The following is a 27,685-nucleotide window of genomic DNA, read 5'->3' as shown; positions in this document are numbered from 1 at the left end:
GACTATTAAAGTATCATTGAACCTTTTTTGTACATAGCAAACTGCACACTCAGAGAAGTGTATCCAGAAAAATTAAAAATAAGCAAAGTGTTACCAATATACAAGAAAGGTGACAAATATGACACAAATAACTACAGACCACTATCTTCAATCCCTATTTTGTCGAAAGTACTAGAGATATTTATGCAAAGTAGGTTGATTTCATTTCTAGAAAAACAACCTGATTCCTGAACAACATGGTTTCCAAAAAGGGAAATCTGCAGAAAGAACTATCTCAAACCTACCAGAATCTTTTACAGATGCATTAGACAAAAGAAACTTGGTAACTGCTATGCTTTTGGATTGTCTCAAGCATTTGACACAACCACCTACACAGCACTAATTAAAAAACTTGAAAGCAATGGTATACATGGACAAACCATGCAATGGATAAAATTGTATGTTAGTAGCAAAAAGCAGTATGCTACTACATAAACTGGATGCAGATCTGAGGTCAAAGATATAATGTGTGGTGTACATCAAGGATCTGTACTTAGTCCAATTTTGTTCAACTTATTTATGAATGGTATTGACATCAGAGAGAAGAATCAAAAAAATAATGTATGCTAGTGACATTACATTACTCAGTGTAGAAGAAAATCTGGAAATGTTTGAAAAAGATGTTTTTATTCCAACAAATAACACAGTACAGTGCCCCATACAAAATGATTTAGCCTCATTATAAATTTAAAGAATATAATGTTCATGATGTTCATGACTAGAAAAGGAAGAACACATACATGTACTCATAGATGAAGCAAGACTGGAAGGAGCTACCTCCATAAATTTTTGGGGCACAACATTTGACAATAATCGCTAATGAAGACAGCATAAAAACAATGTCTGCCATACACTGTAGTATTTATTATGGTAACAAACAAATTTTGTGTACAGTGTACCATGCTGGTTCTGAACTACACTTACAGTATGGAATAAATGTTTGGAGAAACTACAGTAGCAATAATTCAAAAAGAATTTTTGTAGCACAAAGAAAGCCATTAGGACCACCTAGGTAAAACCTGACTCATTCAGAACCATCTTCCATTATCTAAAAATATTGACATTTCCATCCACATGCATATGAATAACAATAATTTTATTAATAAAAGAGAATGAAACTTCCTAGCAGATTAAAACTGTGTGCGCCAACCGAGACTCGAACTCAGAACCTTTGCCTTTCACGGGCAAGCGCTCTACCATCTGAGCTACCAAAGCACGACTCACGCCCAGACCTTACAGCTTTACTTCTGCCAGTATCTCGTCTCCTACCTTCCCAACTTTACAGAAACTCTCCTGTGAACCTTGCAGAACTAGCACTCCTGAAAGAAAGGATACTGCGGAGACATGGCTTAGCCACAGCCTGGGGGATATTTCCGGAATGAGATTTTCACTCTGCGGCAGAGTGTGCGCTGATATGAAACTTCCTAGCAGATTAAAACTGTGTGCGCCGACTGAGACTCGAACTCGGGACCTTTGCCTTTCGCAGGAGAGCTTCTGTAAAGTTGGGAAGGTAGGAGACGAGACTGTGTGCGCCAACCGAGACTCAAACTCAGAACCTTTGCCTTTCACGGGCAAGCGCTCTACCATCTGAGCTACCAAAGCACGACTCACGCCCAGACCTTACAGCTTTACTTCTGCCAGTATCTCGTCTCCTACCTTCCCAACTTTACAGAAACTCTCCTGTGAACCTTGCAGAACTAGCACTCCTGAAAGAAAGGATACTGCGGAGACATGGCTTAGCCACAGCCTGGGGGATATTTCCAGAATGAGATTTTCACTCTGCAGCAGAGTGTGCGCTGATATGAAACTTCCTAGCAGATTAAAACTGTGTGCGCCGACTGAGACTCGAACTCGGGACCTTTGCCTTTCGCAGGAGAGCTTCTGTAAAGTTGGGAAGGTAGGAGACGAGATACTGGCAGAAGTAAAGCTGTGGGGTATGGGCGTGAGTCGTGCTCCGGTAGCTCAGATGATAGAGCACTTGCCCGCGAAAGGCAAAGGTCCCGAGTTCAAGTCTAGGTCGGCGCACACAGCATTAATGTGCTAGGAAGTTTCATATCAGCGCACACTCTGCTGCAGAGTGAAAATCTCATTCTGGAATAAAAGAGAATGCTAGAAAAGAATGCAAGTCTTCGTTCAGATGACATAAGAAAAAAGTCATCAGGGAAGATGTCAAGCATGAAGGGATAGAGGTGGTTTGCAGCTATCACCGTGTCTTCAATTACTACCACAGGTCCCATGCAAGCACAGGAGAATGTCTCCCATAGCATAATACGACTCCCATCAGCCTGCATCTGTGACATGCTGCACATTTTGAGCTGCCTTTCACCTCGATGACAGCATTCATGGAGACAACCATTGATCTAATGCAGCAAAAATGTGCTTCACCCAAAGAGCTGACAAGTCTCCATTAATTGACAGTCGAATCCCAATGGTCCCATGACCACTGCAATCATAATTGACCATGTCACTGGGTCAGCATGTAAACATTTAGGGGTGGGCTGCTGCAGAGCTCAATGTTCAACAATGTACAATGAATGTTGTGCTCCAAAACACTTGTGCATGCGCCAGCATTGTGCTCTTTCAGCAGAAATGCTACAGATCACCATACATTCTACTTTACAAAGCAGACAAGCCTCTGAATCCCATGTTCTGTGACAAATGATGGTCTTCCACCATTAAGCACCTAGTGGTAGTTTCACTTTCCTTCTACCTTCTCCCATAGATGTTAACAACAGTGGTATGTGAACATTCAAGCAGCTTCTTCATTTTTGAGATACTCGTTCACAGGTAATGTTTAATCTGACATTTAATACTCACTCATACTGTACATATATTTCTCTGTAAGATACACTTTGAAATAATTTTTAAATGAATTTAATTTCTTTACTTGCTTAACTGATTTTGTAACCTTGTTGAAAAACATTTTGCCTGCTTCAACAGGAGCATTCACTGTCAGTTTCAGAGTTCGCTGTCTCATGTAATAATTTTCCATTCCTCTTGTGGTGTGTTCATGTATGCATGTATTTAGGAGGTTTTTATCGTTTGTTCTCACTGCTACAATATTCTGGTATATTACTTCAGCACAATGAGTCATCACAATTTTAAAGTATAATTTTAAATTTTAAGTACACTAGACAAAATAACATTTTGTGTTATGGTTCTGGTTCCTTTCAGCTTTTCAGCTATTCAAGTATTAGTCCAGTTAGTGCCATGTCAGGAGTTATAAGTCCAACAAACTTGAGTATGTTCAGCTCTCCTGTAACAACTCCCCGTACAACACCAAGATCTACACCAATACCTCGCTGGAATACTCCTTTCATCAGTTTGGAGGAGGAGTACAACATGATGACACCACTAATATCTGGAAATGGCCAGAGCACTGAGTCTAACTCGGGAACACTTATAGATGATGGTAAGTATAGTATTTTTCAGAAAGTAATTACATTTTAATGAACTTGAAGTAACAACTGAAAATTTGCACAAGAAATAATTGTGTGTTGTTGCCTTAACCATTTGGCTATCCTAGCATGCCTCCAAACTCGACTCAAATTTTCATTGAAACTGATGTCTTCACCTTCGATTTCCAAGTATTACTACTTCTACTACCAGAGATTCTCTCACAAGGCATGTGAAAATAGTACCAACGAAGAAAAAGTTAATGGATTCCTGTGCCTTTCACCACCACATAGTATATACAGGGCAAGAGGAAAAAAAATTCAAGTGTGTAGAAGACATGGTCAGATCTCGATTTAACTACATAAATGTACACACTGTCAGTGGGTCTATAAATGATTAAGAGTTGCAGTTCCTTGGTACTGGTAGGTATCCCACAAGAGTATTAGTTTGCTCATTTTATTGCTGTTACCAGGACTGGTAGGATATATAAGAAGCAAGAACAGCATCAAATGTTGAGTGATCTCTGTGAAGGACATGGAGATGCTGTATTCTTGTGTGAGATAATTATCAGCACCTGCAGAGTTTGAAATGGTTCTCATTGCAAGTCTCCATTTGACCAGTTGGTCAAATCATGCAATATCAAGAGTTTTGGGGCATGTAGATGTGACATTGGACTACATGGAATGTGAGGGCAGACATACTTGTTGTCAAGGTTCCTGTCAACCATGTCTAACCACCACAAGTGAGGATCACTGTATTGTATACCAAGCACATCATAACCTCTTCATCTGCATCTGAAATCTGAGAACATGTACTGGACTCCCTGAAACATTCTCCATCATCTTGCAACATTGGTCAAAGACCAGCAGCAGCTGGAGTAGGGAATTATCATACCATCCAAGACAACAGATATAGCTGCATTTGGAGTGATGTTGTGACTGAGAACAATGGACTGCTGAAGAATGGCATTGTGCTGTGTTGAACTGCAATTCTGTACTACCTCAGGTGACCATCATTAACAAGGATGGCACTGACCTGGGACAAGTCCCATTCTTCCAATTTTTATGAGAGTCACAGTGGTGTTATTCTTTGTTTCATGATGTGGAAAGCCATAGAGTATGATTTCAAGTTACAGCTGGTAGTGATTGAGTAAATTCAGGTAGCACAATGGCATGTCTCAGACATCCAAACTGCTCTTGTTACCTCTCATGCGACGGTATTGTGGTGCCTTTTTGCAAAAAGACAATACTTGTCGACACCTGACATGTCTCTGTGGATTGCCTGCATTATGTTGAGGTACGCCTATAGCCAATAAGATCCCCAGATCCATTCACAATGGAACATGTGTAGGTCCAGTGTGGATATCAACTCTGTCCCCGTGCCAGTATCCAGGATATCAAGAACAATTTACAACAGTTGTGGGCCAGCTTGCCTCGGGAGAGGAAACAATATCTTTATGACATCCTTACCAACTGAATCAGTTCGTGCATCTAAGCCAGATAGTGTGCAACCTCATACTAATGAGTGGGCTTATTCTGCCATGCTCTTTGTAAATTTGATTTACTGTTGTAATTACTGAACTAACATAACTTACCATCTCAACTCATGGAGCTAGATTTTGTTTCCTCCTCCATTTCTGGATGTTTCACATTTTTGTCGGGCAGTGTATACTAAATTTAATTAAATGCAAAAAAATGAAATGACTCGATAATGGGAATGAAACAATAAAAATATAGTGACATGAACTGATATCAGTGCAAGCTGATTACATTTGCTGAACTTGCGATATAATTAACTTGTTGTGAAAATTGAATACTTATGCCAGTTGGAACTGGAATCTGAGTTTCCTGGTTAATTGTTAGGCTTAGTTCAGGCCTGGATGTGTGCTCAGAAGGTGCAGTAGTTCAGATGACTGCTTTGAATAACTAAGAAGTCTGATTCTGAGTTCCAGTCTGGCACAAATTTTCAGTTTTCACAACAGATTTATTTCATTGTGATTTCAAGATACCTGAACAATTTGCACCAATATCATTTTACATCACTCCATCTCCATTGTTTCGCTCCCACAGATGCACACATTTCATTTGAGTACCTTTAATTCATTTGGTAACATAGAATTATATTTTTTATCTGTCACTTACGACAATAAGAAAAATATATCTCTTTATTATTCATCATTATTTATGTTTTCCAACCATAAAGGTTTTTTACATTCTGTTATTAAATTTAATGGGACAAGCAATAACTGAAACATATATGAATGTAACTAAGCAAAGAACTGGACAGTAAATGCCATCATGCAGCACACATCTATGATATTTCTGAGCTGGGGGCAAAAAATTGATAGTACCCCCCCCCCCCCCCCCCCCCTGCTCCCTCAAGTGTTTGAGATAGGATGTAAAAAATTTTAAAAAACTGATTTTTAAAAAATATGATCATTTTGTAGCAGACATCGTTCTGAAGATTTTGATATATAAAACATACATGTAAAAGGAAATGTAAGACGTTATTTAGTCTTAAGTATGATGAAGTGTAGTGCCACGCCTCTTCACACAGAAGTCTTCTATTGCACATCACTGTATTTTGCTCTGTGGAATTCAAATGTGCATATTTTGTAATGGAAGCCATCAAACTTATATTCAGGGCAGTGGAAATTAAAATGTGCTGTGGAGCCTCTCCTGCACCTATTTGGCCAGTTTGACATCGTACCTCTCTCCAAAAAAAAAAAAAAAAAAAACTCACTATTAATGCTGGATGAGCTTATTTATAACCAGAAGAATAAGAACTCTTCAGAAAATTTGCACTATTTGTTGCCCATTATTTTTTGTGCGGCATAAAATTAAATATCAGTAAAGACAAGAGCAAACAAGACAGTGCCATTTCTTCAGTCCCTAGGTCCACACATCTTTTTATCTCTAATCTTGCTATGGCTTTACATGGCATGCTTTCCTTTCTGCAAAAGAATCTATTACCTCACCAAAGCTTGTCAAAAATTTTGCTACATGAAAAATCAAAATCTAATACAGTAAAAGCTGATAATTTGAATAGTACTTAAGACTGTTGTGGTTTCTCTATTTGATTACATCAGTTTTGTCACTCTGTGCTAGATAAAATGAAACAGACATTTCTAATGTTGCAGCAATTGTAGCACATGCCAAATAAGCAAGACAAATGGTCATTTTTATCTACCTCATTTACATAAATAACACGATAGAAAATAATTTTTGACATACCAATATCAAATGCCTAATAGGCCAACTACAAGCTACAAGCTAAAAGTTTTATGTTAGGAAATAGTTTCATATTTCATTCATATACTCCAGTTCTTCAAGCATGAGATCAGAAAGCAGTAGTATGAATTTTTTATATAAATTTATAATCATCATATTCTTCCATATAATTTTTGTGATGTCCCTGTTTCTTTTCCTTCCTTGCTCTTACAAACAATCTTGTCATCACTAATTCTGTAACTATTCCTGCTAGTGTCAAAACTTAGTCTCAAGTTAACTACACTAACCCTGCCAGAATCACCAGTTTAGTTACCCCACATTTATTCTCAGGTTAGGCATTATTACATTTTTGTACAACACGTTTTCCACACTAGTCTGAGAATAGAACTTAAGCAGCTGCTAACTGGGGACTGTACAACTAGTTCTTAGAAGTGTAATGATCTGGCAAAAATTTTCTGTCAAAATTTCATTTTCTTGGATACACCGGGAAGATTAATATGTAATCTTTCACACTTGTTAGTCTTGTTAGTCATTTATTTCCACTCAGGTAGTCTGAATCTAAGGATTTCACTAACAATTATACCAATGCTGATCATTCGCACACACAGTCAACCACATAAATAAACAGTAATTGGCATTAACCCATTTGAGCTTATTCGGCTCAGCTCCTATAGCCCCTTCCCCTTTTGTCTGTGGGAAGGTTTTTTATTTCTAGATATGACGGGGACTCCCCCAGCTGAGACGTCCCATACACTATGCACACATTCAAAAATCAACTTATGATTCATTCAGAAATCAACTTAGAATGTGTTTAAAAATGTTTGAAAACCAACAAGGACGCGCTTCAAAATAATCAATAAACCAACATGCCCTGGATGCTTGGTGCTTTGTGAAGCAAGGTTATTTTCTTCAAGAATATGAATCTAGTGCCCCCTGAAATTGCCACCTGAGTCAAATACCCTGGCTCCGCCCTCCCCCCACGATCTGGGCCTGAGGCAGAAAAATACAGACAATTTAGTACTGAATTTTTCTCCAGTCTAAGCAGTACAAATATATTGCTAATGAAATATCAACAGTTATAATGGCTTAAAAAGTATTGCACTGCAATACTCAAAAAATGCAATACTGACTGTGTTACAAATATCCAATACTGGAACACAATGACTGAGTGTGTTGTTTGATTTATTCATCCATAGACAATTTACATTGTAAAATACCCTCAAAATAATTGTACAGTGCTTAAATTACTATTAAAAGTAACAGATTTTCTCTTTCTACCAGTACGACCACTCACTTTTTCTTACACATTTGTACTTCATAGCATTAACATTATTTATCGAAGAGTGGCAGTGTTTTTTAAGTCAATAAATAAATCTCTGGCAGATTCTATAGTACTTGAAAATTATGTTAGAGTTCTAAGATATTTATATTTTGCAACGAGTAGTCAGATTATAAAGGTGGGTTTCATTAATTTCATGCTACGCTATTTATGTTCCAAATGTTTTTGTGTAGAAACCATTATGTGTATAAAGACAAAATTTCATTTACTAAGCCTCTGTGCTCCACTTAAAATGTGTACTAACCTTTACACTTCCAGATCAAACAAAAATAAATAAAAACTTCATGATAAATTTCTTGTGGCTGTGCTCCATAATATTGCTTTGATATTTCATTTTCTTTTCAGATCGATATTTCAACACTGTGGTTCACAGCAGTGAAGGAATAGATGCCACTCAAGGGATTACTTCTGGAGATCCAGGATCTAATGGTTCAAGCAGTGGAGCACGTACTCCCCCATCAAGGACACCAAATTCTAGCTCCAACCCATCCACACCCACCAAGCCACAGTCATCTTAAGCTGTATATTAGCACTATTAGATTTTGCTCAATTTATTATGTGTGTTTGCTAAGCATTGGGCCTGAATGGTACCTGCTGTAAACTTCCCCTTTTAATGGTAACAGCAGGGTTTGGCAGTAATCTCCAAGTGTTGTGTGAAATGAGAATCTTTAGTTGGATGTGTTTGAAGATGCATTTTTATAACTCTTCCCTTAATTTGTAAGATTTGCGTTGGATGAGAAGTAGATTTTCTCATATTGATCAACTAGTGCACAACTAATGGAAGCTGAGACAATCAGCCCAGAAAGTATGTGTGCCATAATGTTGTCACTTTAATATGTGTTGTAAATAGTTGTTTTATTTGTGGTGTTATCAGTCACAATTCCCAGTCATCTTGCATGGGAAAACAGATTGTTTTCTAACTACCAAAGACTTTAGCCATATTTAAAAAAAATGTGATGACTGATATGGAGTTGTGTTAGAGTTCTCATTGCTATGTGATTTCTTTTAAATATTTTCTTTTTTTAAGCACATTGTGAGTATGATGTTTACATCTTGTAGCTTGTTTTTGTTGTTGTACAGAACACAGTTTTAAATAGTTTGTTGGGTGTCAAAAATTTTGAAAAAATTTTTGTTATGCTTACAGTCAGTTTGATTACAGTTTCAGTGTTTCTATTTGTTTATTTATGTAGTTGTTAACAATAAGAATTTTTTGACAAATGTAAGGTGGTTGATGTTGAGTATGAACACTGTTTGTAAAATTTGTTACATTTTACTGTACATATCAGATTATTTTTTAAGTAAAAGCAGTGCAGTTTTGTATGTCTTTTGACCTTAGGTTATTAACTTATGAGGGCATCTGAAAAAAGATACTCAACTCATATACTGTTAATATATATTATTAATTCTCTTGTTGCGCCAACAGCTTGTTTAAGGTATTTTGTTTGTTTCTAATTCTGTCTGTGTTTCAGTGAGATTGATATTCACATGTTTTTATTTTTGTAAGTACAGAATCAAGCAACATGATGTTTTAGAACATATTCAGTAGTGAAGTGGCATCAGTGATCCATTATTTCAAATGGAGGAGATATCTGTCACACAGACAAATGTTGTATTGATACAATGTTTCTGGAGCGTTTATTTATGAGTACTAGTCAATGAATAAATTCAAAAGGGCCATTAAGCTCTTTTTTCTTATTTTTTTTATGTGAAGGTCTTCTGCAGTGTGATATAAAACTTTGGGAGGGTTTTTGTAATAAGCATCTGTTAGAGTGTTAATATGCCACATCTTTTCATTGATTAATTATTTTTTGTAGACAAGGACAATGGGCCTATGTAGAGATCTCAGTGATAAAATAATACTTTATTCTGAGGTACAAAGTGTAATTGGCTTTGAATTGTCAAACAATGAAGAAAAGATTTGCAGTTAAGAAGAATGGCTTGCAGATAATATTTTACAAATCTGTGATGCAATAAGTCGTAGCCTTGCCTTAAAAGCAAATATTTAGATAGAACCGTAGATTAGATATGTTTGTTACTGTCTATATAACATGAAGTATACTAACAAGACGGTGCTAGTGGACATTCAGAAGGTATGAAGTTTCTAAAATACACATTTGTTTATCTTGCCAGTATCAGAAATTCCATCATTTGTATGTGCAGCTGAAATAACACCTTTATCACTGAGGCATACCTAATTCTAGCTCATATACATACTGAATCCTGCAAATATAGCAATATGAATGACTAAATGTCCTGTAATATGTAGCAAATGTGGTGTGTCACTCAGCTGTTTTAGCTTCTGTTGATTGGATAACAAAATATTGTGCAAATTTTAATTAATATTAGAAGGAAAGTTACAAGTACTGCAGCACTGATTTGTATAAAGACTAGAGTAACCTCTGAAGGCTCAAGATTTTTTTACTTCAGGCAAGGACATGTTCCAAAATATTATTTATTTCATATAGTTAGTTAGATTTGTGGAGCCACTTGAAAATGAATATGTTGTGTTTACTGTATTATGCTCAAACAGTCAATTTACAAAAAGAATGAAGGAGAGAGGAGAGGAAGGAAAGAGATAGAGAAAGAGAAAGAGCAAATATCTCTCTGCTAATGGAAGACTACAGAATAGGAGACAAAGCATGAATGCTAAAATAGCTGAGTTCACTATGTGTTGCAACAAGGAACTACATCATCATTTTTTGTCCATGATGGTAACTGCAGTTAAACTGTATGCCCCTACAAAAGTTGTAAGATTGTTGTGTGTTTGCCTTGTGGGACCCAACTTTTGTGGGAAATCAATTAAAACATTTATTAATAGCTATGATCTGTAGAGAATAATAGTGTTTGATACAAATTAATATTTGGCATCTTCAGCTTTAAGGGATGTATGAGCCCAAAAGATATGTGACATATACTAAGACATTGTCTGCCAGCCAATTGTATGTTATCCTAGTTTGAGAAACGGTATTGAATCCTTGTAGATGGGATTAGATTAGAAAAATGAACATATTTTGGGCCTCTGATTACCATGCACATGTCAAATACTGGTGTACTGGTCTTTTACCAGTCAGTTCTTACATAACCAAAGAGGAATCAGTTGTGAAACAATTTGTTAGCAGATTCATAGGTAGAGCTTGTTGCAGTGTGGTACAAACTTGACTAGCCAAAAGTTAGTGAAGAAAACAAATTGTAGAAGAGACAAATCTCCAGTTAGTAGAGTAGTGGATTTGAAAGAAAAAACTTTTGATAAATAGCAATTTGTTATATATTGTTACATATACCAGTTGTTGATGATATTGCAAGTTAGTCATTCAGTCACTTCTTGTTTTGTAAGTACAGTAACAAGGCTCAATGTATTACTGTTTGTAAATGTGCTAAACCAGCACGTTCATGACAGACTGTGTACAAGCTTTACTATAATCCAGAAGATTGTATCATAATAGTCATTGTAAAATATAGAACTTTTGTTTTCATATTTAATCATTACATTTAATTTAAGTCATACACATAATCATCCATTTTAGCACAAAACATATTGGCAGAAGCTGTTTAATGTGTCTATCATGTTTCTATACATACTTGTGAATCTGCATCAAATAACAAAATTTCATAAGTATAGGGGACTCAAAAAGGTGAAACTGTGAGCATTTCGATAACCAATAAAAGTGCCAAGAATCTGCAAAGTATTCCCATTTCAAGCTACTGACACAAAATGTAAAAGTTGATTGAATCAGTAGTCTCCTATGCGAGAAGATAAGAATTAAAAGCATTTCTGTCACCGTGATAGAAACTGCATGCACAGTAGAGTCTAAACTTCAGCAATAATGTGTCTCAGAACTCAAGCTTATGTATATAATTTCAGACATTGAACTCTGACATGTGAATATATAGAAAATAAAATCTTCTAAAACCTCTGGATTATAGTTAAGTTTGCTCATAATGTTAAAATTCATAGATAATAACTTCAGTATTTCCTTTTCATGGGACTGTGAAATGAATTTGGTATAGTTTTATTACAAAAAATGCAGGAACAGGCACCACCAGTGAGCTGCTTATTTTTATAGAATATCATTTTGCCACATTTTGGCTGTGTTTGTGCTGCAACTGATATGAACTGCAGCTTAATAAATACAAAAAGTCACATAGCCCGTTTTTCAAGAGAATTTTGAAATAATGATATATTAATAGGCAGTTAAGTATAGTCTTCCTGTATTCCAACATTTCACATGGTAACTATTAAAATATTCACTTTTGAATTGAAAATTGCTTGAAATATATTGCATTGTTTATTAGTTCAGTAGTTCTAACTTGTACCATTTTTTCACCACATTAAAAACTGATCATCAGGTGACAGGTAATCCAGTTGCAATATCAAATAAAAGTTTGTAATTACCTGTTGTTTGTTGAAGCAACAGCTTCTGTTTTCATAAGACCTTTTACATTTCATTTATACAAAGTATTACCTATTTGACTTACAATTCCAAAGTCGGATATCCACTGTAAGTATTAATTCATATTTCAGGATTGCTGTACCAAGAAGATAGGGTGAATTACATTGTGTCACTACAATGTTATCATTTCAGGACTGATAATAAAATTTTTATTACATACTTTAAAATTTCAAAATGTGCACCATTAAATTTAGTTCACTTGCACCAATGGTTCAAGATAGTTTTTCAATAGGGCACTTTATTTTTATTTGCTAGTCTTACAACTTTTGATAGCCCTATAAATCATGCTTTAGAATGGAACTTCCAAGGTGGAATTAAGAAACAAAAATGAGGAAAGGCAAACATCAGCTGAAGCTGATTGGCAGAAAATCTATGGATAAAAGCAACAGTACTTAAAAACAACTAGCTTTCATGCTATCGTTATATTTACAGTTTAAGTATGAACCTATGCACAAGCACCAAAATACTTCAGCTCACAGATATGGTGATACTGACTTTTTGTGAGTAATAAAATGTATGGAGCAATGGGAAGGATGATAGATGGAAAGACAGGTAGCTCTCAGAGACAGTAGTAACACTGATGACAGTCATAAAACTTAAAGAAAAGGGGATAAAAAAAGATATATATAGAATTTTGTGCTTCTGGAGAAAAGAGAAAATGATATCTGTGCTGTTGGCCCAGATCATAAAGATGATGTCAGTGGATCTAAACCAGACAAGGGATTTGAGGTGCTGATTATAGAAAGGAAGGATACCTCTATGTCGTTCAGACCATGGTCATCTGCTGAACTTTATGCAAGAGGGGGCAAGTTTCTAAAATTGCAGTTTTTTTATAACAGAAAACTTGAGAAACTCCTGTTCATTACTAATAGAAACCAGCAAAATAAAGGACTGTTCTGCATAAGTGATTACTGTTTGTATACAAAACTTCATTTCCATGTTAATGCATTTCACTGCATTATCTTCACACCTTCTGTTTCTTGTAAAATTGACTGGCATAATTACGAATTAATAAAATTTGTTGTGAAAGCTGCATTTTTTAAAATTATATGGATAAAGTGTAACTCAGACTAGAATTCAGGAAGATGAATGGGGAAAACTCAAAACAATCCAAAATTGCCCAACACCAGTTACACCTGACAGTCTATCGAGCACCCCCCCCCCCCCTCCCCATGTATGCAGTCGTGCCAGCTGTAATGCTGAATGTGTAATTCTGTGAGTGCATATTGTGCTGTGTTGCACCCCATGGAGTTTGAGAACATCCTATGTCTTTTAAGATCTTTATGACTTTGTTTTTCTTTCACACTTTTCCTCTCTTCTAATGCAAGAAATAATTATTTTTTTAAAAAATTGATATATTGTGGTCCATGGATGAGGTACAGATAGTACAACAATACTATATTCTGCAGAATCTTCTAAAATCATTCTAAATGTGGATTAAGCTAGCCATGACATGTCTTCTTGGACCAGACATATATGGTAAATTCCTGTAGCAATAAAGTTTTGGACAGAAAGAGGGAGTGACTTTGTGGGAACTGGGGAAGGATTTTGGGCAGCTATACTGTCACCATGTTTATGTTATGGTGAGAATAGGCACAGAACTTCGAGCACCAAGTGTTGGAATGATCCCTATCTGGAGCTCAATAAGAACTGTACAAGGAAGGGACAGAGAGTATTTAAAAAAAAATATTTTTGGTATTAGGCTGTGTCATTGTAAAACACTAAAGCAATCAAATTGTCAACATTTTGACTGACTTGCTGTGGTCCTTATCAGGGCAGACAGAGATTAGTTTGGGGTCTGCATTTTGGCAATGTTCTGCAAATCATCACATCTGCATTGAATACATGACAATACCCAAACCACCGCCTTGTTGAAGAAATGACATAATTTCCAATGAAAGGCTTGTATTGAAATTCTGTACCCCAAATTCTAGAAGGGAGCAAGTTCACCAAACACAAACTCCATTTTGACAATCATCATCTTGGCCAAACTGGAAAGTCCCCCCACCCCTTTCAGCCATCATGCAGTGGCGAGCAGGAGATAGCCAAACACCATACCACCCCCAAGTTTCCAGACGCCTTTCCTCTCCCTCCATTCCCATCAGAATAAGCAACCATTTATAAATATTGTTGTCACAGATTAAGGTAGGTGAATTTTAGTATTCGTGTTGTTGTGTGAGCAAAACTGCATTCTTAAACTGGAAAAAGAGCAATGCTTAGAAAGCTGCTGGTGTCTCTCTGTTGTTATCTGTACCCTTTCATCACCTTCCTGTGTGTGGCTACCTTCCTCATTTTTATTTTTTTTTTCTGCATGCTTCCATACAAACCCTATCTCCCCTCTGTCACCTTGATGACTTTTATGCAAAATTCATTACATTCAGAGTAATGTTTCATAGCCCATCTAAAGTACTGGCTCTTAAATTTATCCAAGTGTATTTCATAAAAATAACAGTTTCTTTCTCCCAACAATCCCTATTTAGATTTCCTGGCCATTTATGTTACACTTACATATGAATTAAAATGTGTGGCTGCGAATATATTGACAAATCTTTGAATTTATGAGACCTCATAATGTATGTTATAACTTATAAAATACCAGACAATTTGATACACATCCAAATAATTAATAGACTTTCAGTTATTGGTTACAAAAATTCTAAAGCCATTTTTCAAACATTCACATCTCTCCCAAGCATTTCATGTCTACACTACTGGACATCAAAATTTCACACTGCGAATGCAACATCCAACTAAAGTCAAAGTGGCATGAAGTGTACTACATGATTGGATATGGAAACAATTAGCATGTCAGCAGGGTCACACGAAGTATCTAGGAGTAAAACCACCTACATTCTGTATCTAAGAAAAGATTATGGAGTGGGTTTCTTAATCGGAAATTGCATAGTAATGCTGGCTGTTCATGAGAAGATAAAGTTATACCTGTTGTAAGAAAAAGGGACACCTACCAGCACATGTCAAAATTTGAAAGCAACAGGACTGTGACCTACTGAGTTGGCAGTTTGTCATTCTGCACTATTGCAACTCACATCAGACAGGAACCCATGACTGTTGTGCAAATACTGAATCAGTTGGTTGAGGAGGACCACATTCAACGTCATCACCATCACTATATTTTAACAGCCCTATGCAGCCAGCATCTGAGAGGACAGATGTATTGTTCACAGCCAAATTACATACTCTGAGTCAGGAAATAGTCATGTCTGCAGCAAAACAAAATCCATCCAAACAACCACAGGCCATCAGGACAGTGATCATTGTTGCACGTTCCCTCAACTCATAGCAGCGGGAGGTGGCTGACAGCAGTGGGTCGGACAACAACAACAGAATCAGGAGTGGCCCATTGTCATATTGTCATCAGATGAGTCCTGGTTCTGTGTCCATCATCACAATGGTCATATCCACATGTGGAGGCTGAAAAGAGAATGAACATTACCAAATTGCATTTATCATCATTATATGGGGCCATCACATAGTATGACTGTATAGGGCTCTATTTGGTACACAACACAATCACTTCTGGCTCACCTAGACAGCAATTTGGATAGCAGTCGTTAGATTTCTCATGTGTTAAGGTGGGTGGCTGTACACTTCCTTCAGGATATCAATGCTGATATCTTTCAACAAGGTAACACAAGACTGCACATTACCCTCATTGTCGTGTTTGCAGCAAAACAAAATCCATCCAGACAATCACAGACCATCAGGACAGTGATCATTGTTGCACGTTCCCTCAACTCATAGCAGTGGGAGGTGGCTGACAGCAGTGGGTCAGACAACAACAACAGAACAGATGATGGTCAAATGTTACACTGGCCAATATGATCTCCATATCTCTCACCCACTGAAAACATCTGGTTTTGGGTTTTCAAAAGATTGGCATTCCACCACTTGCCATCAACTGTGACTGATGAACTCTGGCAGATAATTATGGTGCACCTATATTTGTCATCCAAGCTCAGGTTGACTCAGTGCCCAGCTGGGTTTGAGCCGCTGTTGCTGCCAGAGGAGACAGCTCTCTGTACTAAATGCTGCACCACCTATCTCCTAAAATCTTCAACAAATCTAAATGTGTAAATAATCTTCCTACTATATTGTATATGTACAATAAGTAACATTTTGTTATCTGCATCCCTTCCTGATGTTGTAGTTTGAATGGCCAGAAGTGTATTTCATGAAATGTATTTTTCATTCTGATGGTCGTGGTTTCAGAGTATGCTAACAAAATAATGGCATTTACACTATTTTATTTATTAAAATTTGGTTGTAAGTCCAGTACTTCCATCAACATGAATGTTTTATACTGAAATTAAACTGACATTCAAGAGTGTTTTGATACATAGTTTAGGTAGCAGTATGATTAAAATATTTGTTATACCTTATGCCTTAACATTGTTTATTTCATTAGGGTGCTCCAAAAGGAACAAACAGAAATGTTCACAACTGTAATTTCCATAACAATTAGTAATTATTGGCAAAATTTCTCTTTAAAATGAACGGCTGACACATCAGTTGAGATGTATGACTGGTTTGCAATAGAGTCAAAAGACTGAAGGTTCATAGTCTGGGCAAGGTAAAATCAAGAATGGAGAACAGGGAGATGAATGAAGTAAAAACTGATTTTTGGGAGACTCAGTATAATTACTACAAAACACAATGTAAGTTGCACTGATTTTTTCTATGTCATCAATAAAGGTTTCGTTTAACTACACACAAAATATTCAAATTGTTATGAATATTTTCCTCTTCCAACAGGTTTTTATCCACCACATCAAGTGATAAATAGTGTGCCCTTGTATATTCTGTAAATAGAAAGCATACAAATATGAAGCTAAGCCAAACCAGATTGAAAGTGGTAAATAAAGAAAAGATAAAGTTATTGGCTGTGGTATTCCTTTCAGTTTATGCAGCTTTAAATTAACAGTCATGAAGTTTCATTATTGAAAATAGAAATACTCATATATTCAGCAGAGTCATGGACAAGTTTTAAGAGAACACATTACATCTATAAATACAAATGTAAAATTACTATTAAGCATCGGTAAAAGTTTTTCTTCTGTTTGTAGATAAGTAGCTCAAACCTAAAGACACTTTGTTTTTATGTATTTATTTACACAGAAGAAGATATAATGACCACTGACACTTTCAGAGTAACATGTGCAGCACATATGTTAACAATATAGTACACAAAAATCACAGAGAAAAAGCAAAGAGAACAATAAATACAAAACAGAGCTCTAGTACAGTATATTGTTTTCCCCTAAAGACACATAACATACTGGCTGCAATAAAACACTGCCAACAAACTTTAAAGGAGGTGCTGAAAAATGTTATTAGGAAGGCAAAGTATGTGGTATGCAAATAGAATAGCTAATTCACAGGATAAAATTAAAACCATATGGTCAGTTGTGAAAGAAGTGTCTGGTCAGCAGCACAAGGTTGATGATATGGAGTCAGTTCACAGTAAAAATATTTCTGTTACTGGTAAATCAGATATTTGTACAGTATTTCACAATTACTTTCTGAGCATTGCTGGTGAATTTAAAAATTTAGTGTTTACAGGGAATCGTATAACTCTCTTGGCAAATGCCTTCCGAGATTTAGGTCTGAAATACTCCTCTGTGATACAGGAAAGGGGGAGTATGAGTCAATAATTAAATCACTGAAGACTAAGGACCCTCATTGTTATGATGGAGTGTCTAGCATAATATTAAAGTACTGTGCTGCACATGTTAGCCCTGTATCTAGCCATATTTGTAATTTTTCCTGAGTGGTTAAAGCACTCAGCAGTAAAGCGGCTTCATAAAAGTGGAGAAATGGATAATGTAGATCATTTTAGACTATGCCATCAGTGTCTGCAAAAGCAATTGAAAAGGCTGTGTATGTAAGGATAATTGATCATTTTATATCACATGATTTGCTATCAAATGCACAGTTCAGCTTTAGAAGTCGTTTAACAATTGAAAATGCTATATACTCTTTTTCTCTGCGAGTTACTGGATGGGTTAAACAAAAGATTTCAAATGCTTGATATTTTTTTTTTTATTTAACTAATGCATTTGATTGTGTTGATCACAAAATATTGCTCCAAAAGTTGGACCATTACGGAATACAAGGTGTAGCTCAGAATTGGTTCACCTCTTACTTTAGCAAGAGGTCTGAGTTGGGTACTGTCAAGTGGGGGGTGCCCCAGGGATCAGTGTTGGGGTCACTCCTGTTCCTTATTTATATAAATGATATGGCCTCTAGTGTTACGGGTAACTCTAAAATATTTCTGTTTGCTGATGACATTAGCTTGGTAGTAAAGGATATTGTGGGCAACATTGGCTCAGTTTCAAATAGTGCAGTACATGACCTAAGTTCATGGCTTGTAGAAAATAAACTAACGCTAAATGACAGTAAGACTCAGTTTCTAATACACAATACAACTAAACCTGACGTTTTAATTTCACAGAACTAGCATATGATTAGTGAAACTGAACAGTTCAAATTTCTAGGTGTTCAGATAGATAGAAAGCTGTCGTGGAAAAACCACGTTCAGGATCTTGTTCAAAGACTTAATAGTGCCATTTTTACTATTCGACTGGTATCTGAAGTGAGTGATCGTTCAACATGAAAATTAGTCTACTTTGCTTATTTTCATTTGCTTATGTTGTATGGTATTATACACTCCTGGAAATTGAAATAAGAACACCGTGAATTCATTGTCCCAGGAAGGAGAAACTTTCTTGACACATTCCTGGGGTCAGATACATCACATGATCACACTGACAGAACCACAGGCACATAGACACAGGCAACAGAGCATGCACAATGTCGGCACTAGTACAGTGTATATCCATCTTTCACAGCAATGCAGGCTGCTATTCTCCCATGGAGACGATTGTAGAGATGCTGGATGTGGTCCTGTGGAACGGCTTGCCATGCAATTTCCACCTGCCACCTCAGTTGGACCAGCGTTCGTGCTGGACGTGCAGACCACATGAGACGACGCTTCATCCAGTCCCAAACATGCTCAATGGGGGACAGATCCGGAAATCTTGCTGGCCAGGGTAGTTGACTTACACCTTCTAGAGCACGTTGGGTGGCACGGGATACATGCGGACGTGCATTGTCCTGTTGGAACAGCAAGTTCCCTTGCCGGTCTAGGAATGGTAGAACGATGGGTTCGATGATGGTTTGGATGTACCGTGCACTATTCAGTGTCCCCTCGACGATCACCAGAGGTGTACGGCCAGTGTAGGAGATCGCTCCCCACACCATAATGCCGGGTGTTGGCCCTGTGTGCCTCGGTTGTATGCAGTCCTGATTGTGGCGCTCACCTGCACGGCACCAAACACGCATACGACCATCATTGGCACCAAGGCAGAAGCAACTCTCATCGCTGAAGACGACACGTCTCCATCCGTCCCTCCATTCACACCTGTCGCGACACCACTGGAGGCGGGCTGCACGATGTTGGGGTGTGAGCAGAAGACGGCCTAACGGTGTGCGGGACCGTAGCCCAGCTTCATGGAGATGGTTGCGAATGGTCCTCGCCGATACCCCAGGAGCAACAGTGTCCTTAATTTGCTGGGAAGTGGCGGTGCGGTCCCCTACGGCACTGCGTAGGATCCTACGGTCTTGGCGTGCATCCGTGTGTCGCTGCGGTCCGGTCCCAGGTCGACGGGCACATGCATCTTCCGCCGACCACTGGTGACAACATCGATGTATTGTGGAGACCTCACGCCCCACGTGTTGAGCAATTCGGCAGTACGTCCATCCGACGTCCCGCATGCCCACTATACGCCATCGTTCAAAGTCTGTCAACTGCACATACGGTTCACGTCCATGCTGTCGCGGCATGCTACCAGTGATAAAGACTGCGATGGAGCTCCGTATGCTACGGCAAACTGGCTGACACTGACGGCGGCGGTGCACAAATGCTGCGCAGCTAGCGCCATTCGACGGCCAACACCACGGTTCCTGGTGTGTCCGCTGTGCCGTGCATGTGATCATTGCTTGTACAGCCCTCTCGCAGTGTCTGGAGCAAGTATGGTGGGTCTGACACACCGGTGTCAATGTGTTCTTTTTTCCATTTCCAGGAGTGTATTTTGGTGTAACTCTTCCCATTCTAAAAGGATATTTTTGGCTCAGAAATGGGCGGTTCAGGCAATAAGTGGCATAAATTCAAAAACCTCTTGCCGATCCCTGTTCACGAGTCTGGGTATTTTGACATTGGCCTCTCAGTATATATATTCCTTACTGTCATTTCTTGTTAACAATATTAGCTCATTCCCAAGAATATGTAGCTTTCACTCGGTTAATACTCGGCAGAAATCAAACCTACATTTGGATCGGACTTCCTTAACTCTTGTGCAGAAAGGTAAGAGGTATACTGCTGCATCCATTTTGAATAAGCTACCACTTGAATTCAAAAATCTTAACAATAATCCACATGCTTTCAAATCGAAACTGAAGAGTTTCCTAATGGGCCACTCCTTCTATTCTGTTGAGGAGTTCCTTGAAAAATTAAGCTGATTCTTATTGTATTGTTGATTGCATTTACTTATAGACTGACATATTTTGGGTTCATAAATATTTATGTTTATCTGTTATTACTTTTATGTTGTAATTTCATGTACTGAAATGTTCCATGACCTTGGAGATTTGCTCCTTAATTTGGTCCCATGGAACTTGACGTGTAAATAAATAAATAAATTAATAATAAACTGACAAACAGGAACCTAAATGTTGAACATCATCTACTGACAGTATATAATGTTGAAATTATAAGGGAAAATGCCTGCCCCTAGGTAATCTCCTCAACAGCAAATTTGAGTTTGTACACAGATGGATCACAAATAGAACTTCTAACAATGACCCTGACAGAATTAAGAACATTAGATGGTGTCCAATTTGTCTACACCTATGACACCTACAATGCTTATGACTTGTCAGCACATAAACTCACGCTTAGGCCTACTGCTGAAGTGGTAGCCTAATTTTGCACTCTGTAGCATTGATGGATGACACTTCAAGACCTAAGTTCCTAACTTTAGTTTGTTCAAGACACACCCTACAGCATCTCAAAAGTTTGTGGGTGTCATTTTTTTACAATCTGTTGAACTATTATTCCCAATAACCCACCTCAGTTCTACGGAAGAGGATATGAGTGGACACTGACATTTTCAGATTGCCATGTTGAACACACAGATTAACAATATGGAATACAAAAACCTTACAAAAAAGCAAAGAGAATAATAAGCAGCAGACAGACCTTCACAACTCCATATTACATCCTACGAGAGGCGTGAGCAGTAGAACTATCCTTTCCAAAACCCAATCTCAGTTCCATAGATGGCTAACTATATTACAGCTTTGAACACCCGTAATTCTTCTTACAGCTTAACAAAGTTTTGCTTGGATTACAATTTTGTAAAGATATCAGCAAATTGATTCTCTGTGACAACATAGATTTCAATCCAATACATTTTTAATGCCTTTTTCCCAACCTATTATACTCTTTATGCCCAGGGGCAATACAAAATTTATTGTTTTTATGTGTCATAAGTTCCTTATTTTTCAGAATATTCACATCATCCAATTAGTTTATATGCCATAAATTTTCTGTGATACTTCTTGCAAGCAATAAAACTTTGCCTCTATAGAAGACAATGCCACAGCACTTTGTTCTCTAGGTACCAGCCTATTGTCTTGCCAAACAGCTTTTTCTCATTTTTACTGCATTCCATGAAGTACAGTGTGCTGGTTTATTTAAAAATATCCAAAATGTTTTTATATCTACATCCTGTGGAAGATTTTGATATAGAGAAAAAAACACACATAAGAAAACGTTTTGCATCAACCCGGTTTCCATAGCTCCTAAAGACAGACATTGATTGTGGATATTGTATCACAGACCCAGCCCCTTTGACTGTTGAGAGATATCACTAAACCTGCCCAAAGATTTAAACAACCATGCATGAGCAGCACCTATTAGACGTAGGGGGTCCGACAGCCCATCAGTTCCAGTCATTCCATCAGGAAGGAGGTACACGGCTCATGTCGTCTGTAGTTCAACCATGCCTAGACGTTCAATACCACGGTTTGATCACATCCGCATTGTTACTTTGTGTCAGGAAGGGCTCTCAACAAGGGAAGTGTCCAGGTGTCTCGGAGTGAACCAAAGCAGTGTTGTTCTGATATGGAGATACAGAGAGACAGGAACTGTCGATGACATGCCTCGCTCAGGCCACCCAAGGGCTACTACTGCAGTGGATGACTGCTACCTATGGATTATGGCTCTGGAAGAACCCTGACAGCAATGCCACCATGCTGAATAATGCTTTTCGTGCAGCCACAGGACATCATGCTATGACTCAAACTGTGTGCAATAGACTGCATGATGTGCAACTCCACTCCCGACATCCATGGCGAGGTCCATCTTTGCAACCATGACACCATGCAGCGTGGTACAGATGGGCCCAACAACATGCAGAATGGACCACTCAGGATTGGCGTCAAATTCTCTTCACTGATGAGTGTCACATATGCCTTCAACCAGACCATCATCTAGGAGACATGTCTGGCTGAACACCTTAGACATACTGGCAGAAGTAAAGCTGTGAGTACCAGACATGAGTCGTGCTTTGGTAGCTCAGATGGTAGAGCACTTGCCCGCGAAAGGCAAAGGTCCCAAGTTCGAGTCTCGGTCGGGCACACAGTTTTAATCTGCCAGGAAGTTTCATATCAGCGCACACTCCGCTGCATAGTGAATATCTCATTCTGGAAACCTTAGACATACTTTCCAGCTAGTGCAGCAAGGTGGAGGTTGCCTGCTGTTTTGGAGTGGCATTATGTGGGGCTGATGCATGCCACCGGTGGTAATGGAAAGCTCCGTAACGACGGTACGATACACGAAAGACATCTTCCAACCAATAGTGCAACCATATCAGCAGCATATTTGCAAGGCATTCATCTTCATGGACAACAATTCATGCTCCCATCATGCACATCTCGTGAATGACTTCCTTCAGGATAATGATATCACTCGACTAGAGTGGCCAGCATGTTCTCCAGACATGAACTCTATCGAACATGACTGGGATGGATTGAAAAGGACTGTTTACAGATGATGTGACCCACCAATCATTCTGACGTATCTATGCCAAATTGCCGTTGAGGAGTGGGACAATCTGGAGCAACAGTGCCGTGATGAACTTGTGCATGCATCAGTGATAAAGGACGTGCTACTGGGTATTAGAGGTACCGATGTGTACAGCAATCTGGATCACCATCTCTGAAGGTCTCACTGTATGATGGTACAACATGCAATGTGTGGCTTTTATGGGCAATAAAAAGGGTGGAAATGATGTTTATGTTGATCAGTATTCCAATTTTCTGTACACGTTCCGGAACTCTTGGAACTGAGGTGACACAAAACTGTTTTTGATGTGTGTAGTTTAAGAGCACATATTAAATCCGGTAGTATGGTTATCTAACATCTACATTTAAATGTACATATATATTCCACAAGTCATTTTATGGTGAGTGACAGAGAGCACTTCATGTACCAGTTTTAAATGCTGAGTAGGAAGAACAACTGTTGGCAATCCTCCATATGAGATCTCTTTAATTTTACAAATGAAATGACACAATTTCAGAGACTTTACTTGTCTCATACAGATATAATTTTCTGTATATATTCTGAAGTGGTGACTGAAAATTTGTACCAAGGCTGGGAATCGATGCCGTGTCTTCTGCTTACCAGACAGGTGTGTTAGCCACTATGCTACTTTGGCACAACAGCTCACACAACTGCACGAATTACCCTGGAATGCTCCTCCTCTATCCAAATTCTCGTTGCCATACCAATCTACTTTGAAGTCCCCTAACACATGTACAGAACTTCTGAGGCTCTCCATGTTCTCAAATAGCACCTCAGCATTGGATGTAAATGAGGGATGCAGTCTGAAACCCAGGTGCAGGTACTTATACAAATGAAATTACACAATTTCAGAGACATTACTTTTCTGTTCATGTGTAAGTGGAATTTAAAGCAGACAGGGGACCCTGGTTTGATTCCCAACCTGGGTACAAATTTTTACTCACTGCTTCAGTCTATGTACATAAAATCATATCCTGAAGAGACCAGTATATTCTCTGAAACTGAGTCATTTCATCTTAAAATGAGTTTCCAGCTGGATCCCCCATTTATGTTCAATGCTGAGGTGCTTTTCCAGCACATGGAGAGCCTCATCTGCCTAGTAGGAAGGAGACCTGGGTTCAATTCCCAGCCTCAATACAAATTTTCACCCAGCACTTCAGTCTAAATACATAAAATCTTTAATTTTAGTTTTATGGTCTTTGCATGAGATGTATGTGGAAGGAAACAACATGATGGTTAGCTCTTCTAAAAACATATGCTCTCATGATTTTAACAATACATCACATCTCTTTTGTAGTCTCTGCTACTGGAAATGGATGAGCACTTCCAAAAAGCTTTCATGTTTACTAAGAAAATTCAATATTTCTCTGTTTTATCATTCAGTTCTACATGGTGAAGATCACAGACTGAAGAGCAGTACTCAAGTATCAGAATTTTGTAAGCTACATCCTTCATCCTGAAGGATTCTTTCAACAAATCTCAGTCTGTCATCTGCTTTTCTAAAGGTAGTTTTATGTGGCTGCACCCCTTTAAATTGCCCAGAATACACAGTTATAGGGTATATGGAGTGCATATGAATATTTGCAGTGATTATTTGATGCATGTGTAATCGAACACCAAGATCTCTTTTCTACTATTTATGCACAATGCATCACATTTATTTTAATATTGTGGGTCAACTACTAATGTCTGCACAAATTGTTGATGCTCTGCAGGTATTTCTGCATTTCACTACACTTTTCTAGCATTGTGACTCCTCTATACAGCCTAACAACCTAATGGAACTTCTGCCATTATCCACTATGTCATTTTCATATATTTTCAAGCACTACAATTTGTCTATATACAACAGCATCATTTGTCAACAACCTCATGGAATTTCTGACATTATCCATTAGCTTATTTCCATATGCTGTGAAAAGAAATCGTCATATAACAATGCCTTGCAGTATGACAAAGATATTTTTCTGTCTGAAGATTTCTCTCATTAACCCTTTGATACCTGCCGGTACATCTAAGTACCACCTCTTTCAGCCCTTGTTATTCTGACTACACACATATTTTCCACAACCTGGGCTGATGGTACATTTAAGTACATATTTATGTTGAGCTGGAAGCACTTCACTGCTTTCTAGATATTGTTCCCTCTTCAAAGAGTATGTTTGCATAATCTTTGGTCACAGCTGAAAATTACCTTTTGAGATACTGTATTTGTTTTGTTTACTGTCATACAGTTGTCAGCAATGTGTTTACTAGCATAGATATGATGAAAGTTAGATGTTTTACAAAATAGACTGAAAACCATATTGTATTAAGCGTATTGTCTGGCCGTGTGCGCATTTTTCATGCACTACCACACAATTGTGGTTTATTGCTTTCTTTGATATGTTTCACTGTATTTTACTAGCTTTGTTGATCTAGCTGAATAAGACTCAGATTCCTTTTAGTGTTAGTACAGTTCTCATTATTATAAATGATGTTTTACAGAGAAGTAAATGGCACTGAAATACTAACAGATAATGAATTGTCGCAGCTCATCTAAAACATTTGCCAGATAGTGATGATGATGTGGAAGCAGGGGATGATGAAGACAATGATAATGATCCAAATTATACTAATAATCCTACAGGTTTATGTGTTGAAGAGAGTTTTGAAAAAGCTTTAGGTTTTGATGGAAGTTTTGAAAGAGTTTTTATAGAGTATGCGCCACTGGAACTTGAAATTAGTTTACCTGGATCTGCTGAGAAATGTGAAAAACAAATGATAAATGGTTGCTTATGTGAAAACCCTCTCATAAGTAGAAACATGTCAGACTGAAATTGACAGAAGGAGAAAAAATGCAGATAACTGAATTATTTTCTTCAAAGGAAGAAATTCTTCACAACAATACAATGCAATGAAGTCTGTACAATGCAGTTAAAAAATGTGGCATACTCCAAACCTAAAAGGGTACATTCTTGCCTTTGATTTTCACCAAGGGAGAAATGAAGCTTTGGAGTGGGAATTTGAAAATTGTATGTTAGGATAGTTTTAGGTTTTTCAAACAAATTTAGGGCAAAAACAGGAGATTGGACTTTTATAATGATTTGACTTGCTTTTCCCTGCCTTCTGAACAAAAGTAGAAAAATTATGATTTGTGACATAATGAGGGTAAATTGGAAAAGTTTCTCAACAGGTCTTTCAGCTTCCAAGAAAATGACAAAAGATGATTTTGATTATAGAGTGTTATCCTCTGCAACAGAACCAGATGGCAGTTATAAGAGTCGAGGGACATGAAAGGGAAGCAGTGGTTGGGAAGGGAGTGAGACAGGGCTGTAGTCTATCCCCGATGTTATTCAATCTGTATATTGAACAAGCAGTGAAGGAAACAAAAGAAAAATTCGGAGTAGGTATTAAAATCCATGGAGAAGAAATAAAAACTTTGAGGTTCGCCGATGACATCTTAATTCTGTCAGAGACAGCAAAGGACTTGGAAGAGCAGTTGAACGGAATGGATAGTGTCTTGAAAGGAGAATATAAGATGACCATCAACAAAAGCAAAACGAGGATAATGGAATGTAGTCGAATTAAGTCGGCTGATGCTGAGGGAATTAGATTAGGAATTGAGACACTTAAAGTTGTAAAGGAGTTTTGCTATTTGGGGAGCAAAATAACTGATGATGGTCGAAGTAGAGAGGATATAAAATGTAGACTGGCAATGGCAAGGAAAGCGTTTCTGAAGAAGAGAAGTTTGTTAACATCGAGTATAGATTTAAGTGTCAGGAAGTCATTTCTGAAAGTATTTGTATGGAGTGTAGCCATGTATGGAAGTGAATCATGGACAATAAATAGTTTGGACAAGAAGAGAATAGAAGCTTTCGAAATGTGGTGCTACAGAAGAATGCTGAAGATTAGATGGGTAGATTACATAACTAATGAGGAAGTATTGAATCTGATTGGGGAGAAGAGAAGTTTGTGGCACAACTTGACCAGAAGAAGAGATCGGTTGGTAGGACACGTTCTGAGGCATCAAGGGATCACCAATTTAGTATTGGAGGGCAGTGTGGAGGGTAAAAATCGTAGA

General features: G+C 37.8%; 1 protein-coding gene across 21 annotated transcripts in view; it reads left to right on the top strand.

The window, feature by feature from the left end:
* Window positions 1-12,396, top strand: part of LOC126298847 (nuclear factor 1 X-type) — a 1,745,828-nt gene extending 1,733,432 nt beyond the window's left edge. For all 21 annotated transcript variants that reach the window (XM_049990351.1, XM_049990348.1, XM_049990347.1 and 18 more), the window contains 2 exons: window positions 3,214-3,451; window positions 8,350-12,396. In XM_049990351.1, the coding sequence (XP_049846308.1) occupies window positions 3,214-3,451; window positions 8,350-8,522 (411 nt within the window). In that variant the 3' untranslated portion in view covers window positions 8,523-12,396. The remainder of the gene's footprint in view (window positions 1-3,213; window positions 3,452-8,349) is intronic.
* The last annotated feature ends 15,289 nt before the right edge of the window (window positions 12,397-27,685 follow it).

This window comes from Schistocerca gregaria, chromosome X (assembly GCF_023897955.1).
Source record: "Schistocerca gregaria isolate iqSchGreg1 chromosome X, iqSchGreg1.2, whole genome shotgun sequence".
Taxonomy (NCBI): Eukaryota; Metazoa; Arthropoda; class Insecta; order Orthoptera; family Acrididae; genus Schistocerca; species Schistocerca gregaria.
Note: the sequence above shows the minus strand (reverse complement) of the source record. Positions and strands in the feature narration are given on the sequence as shown.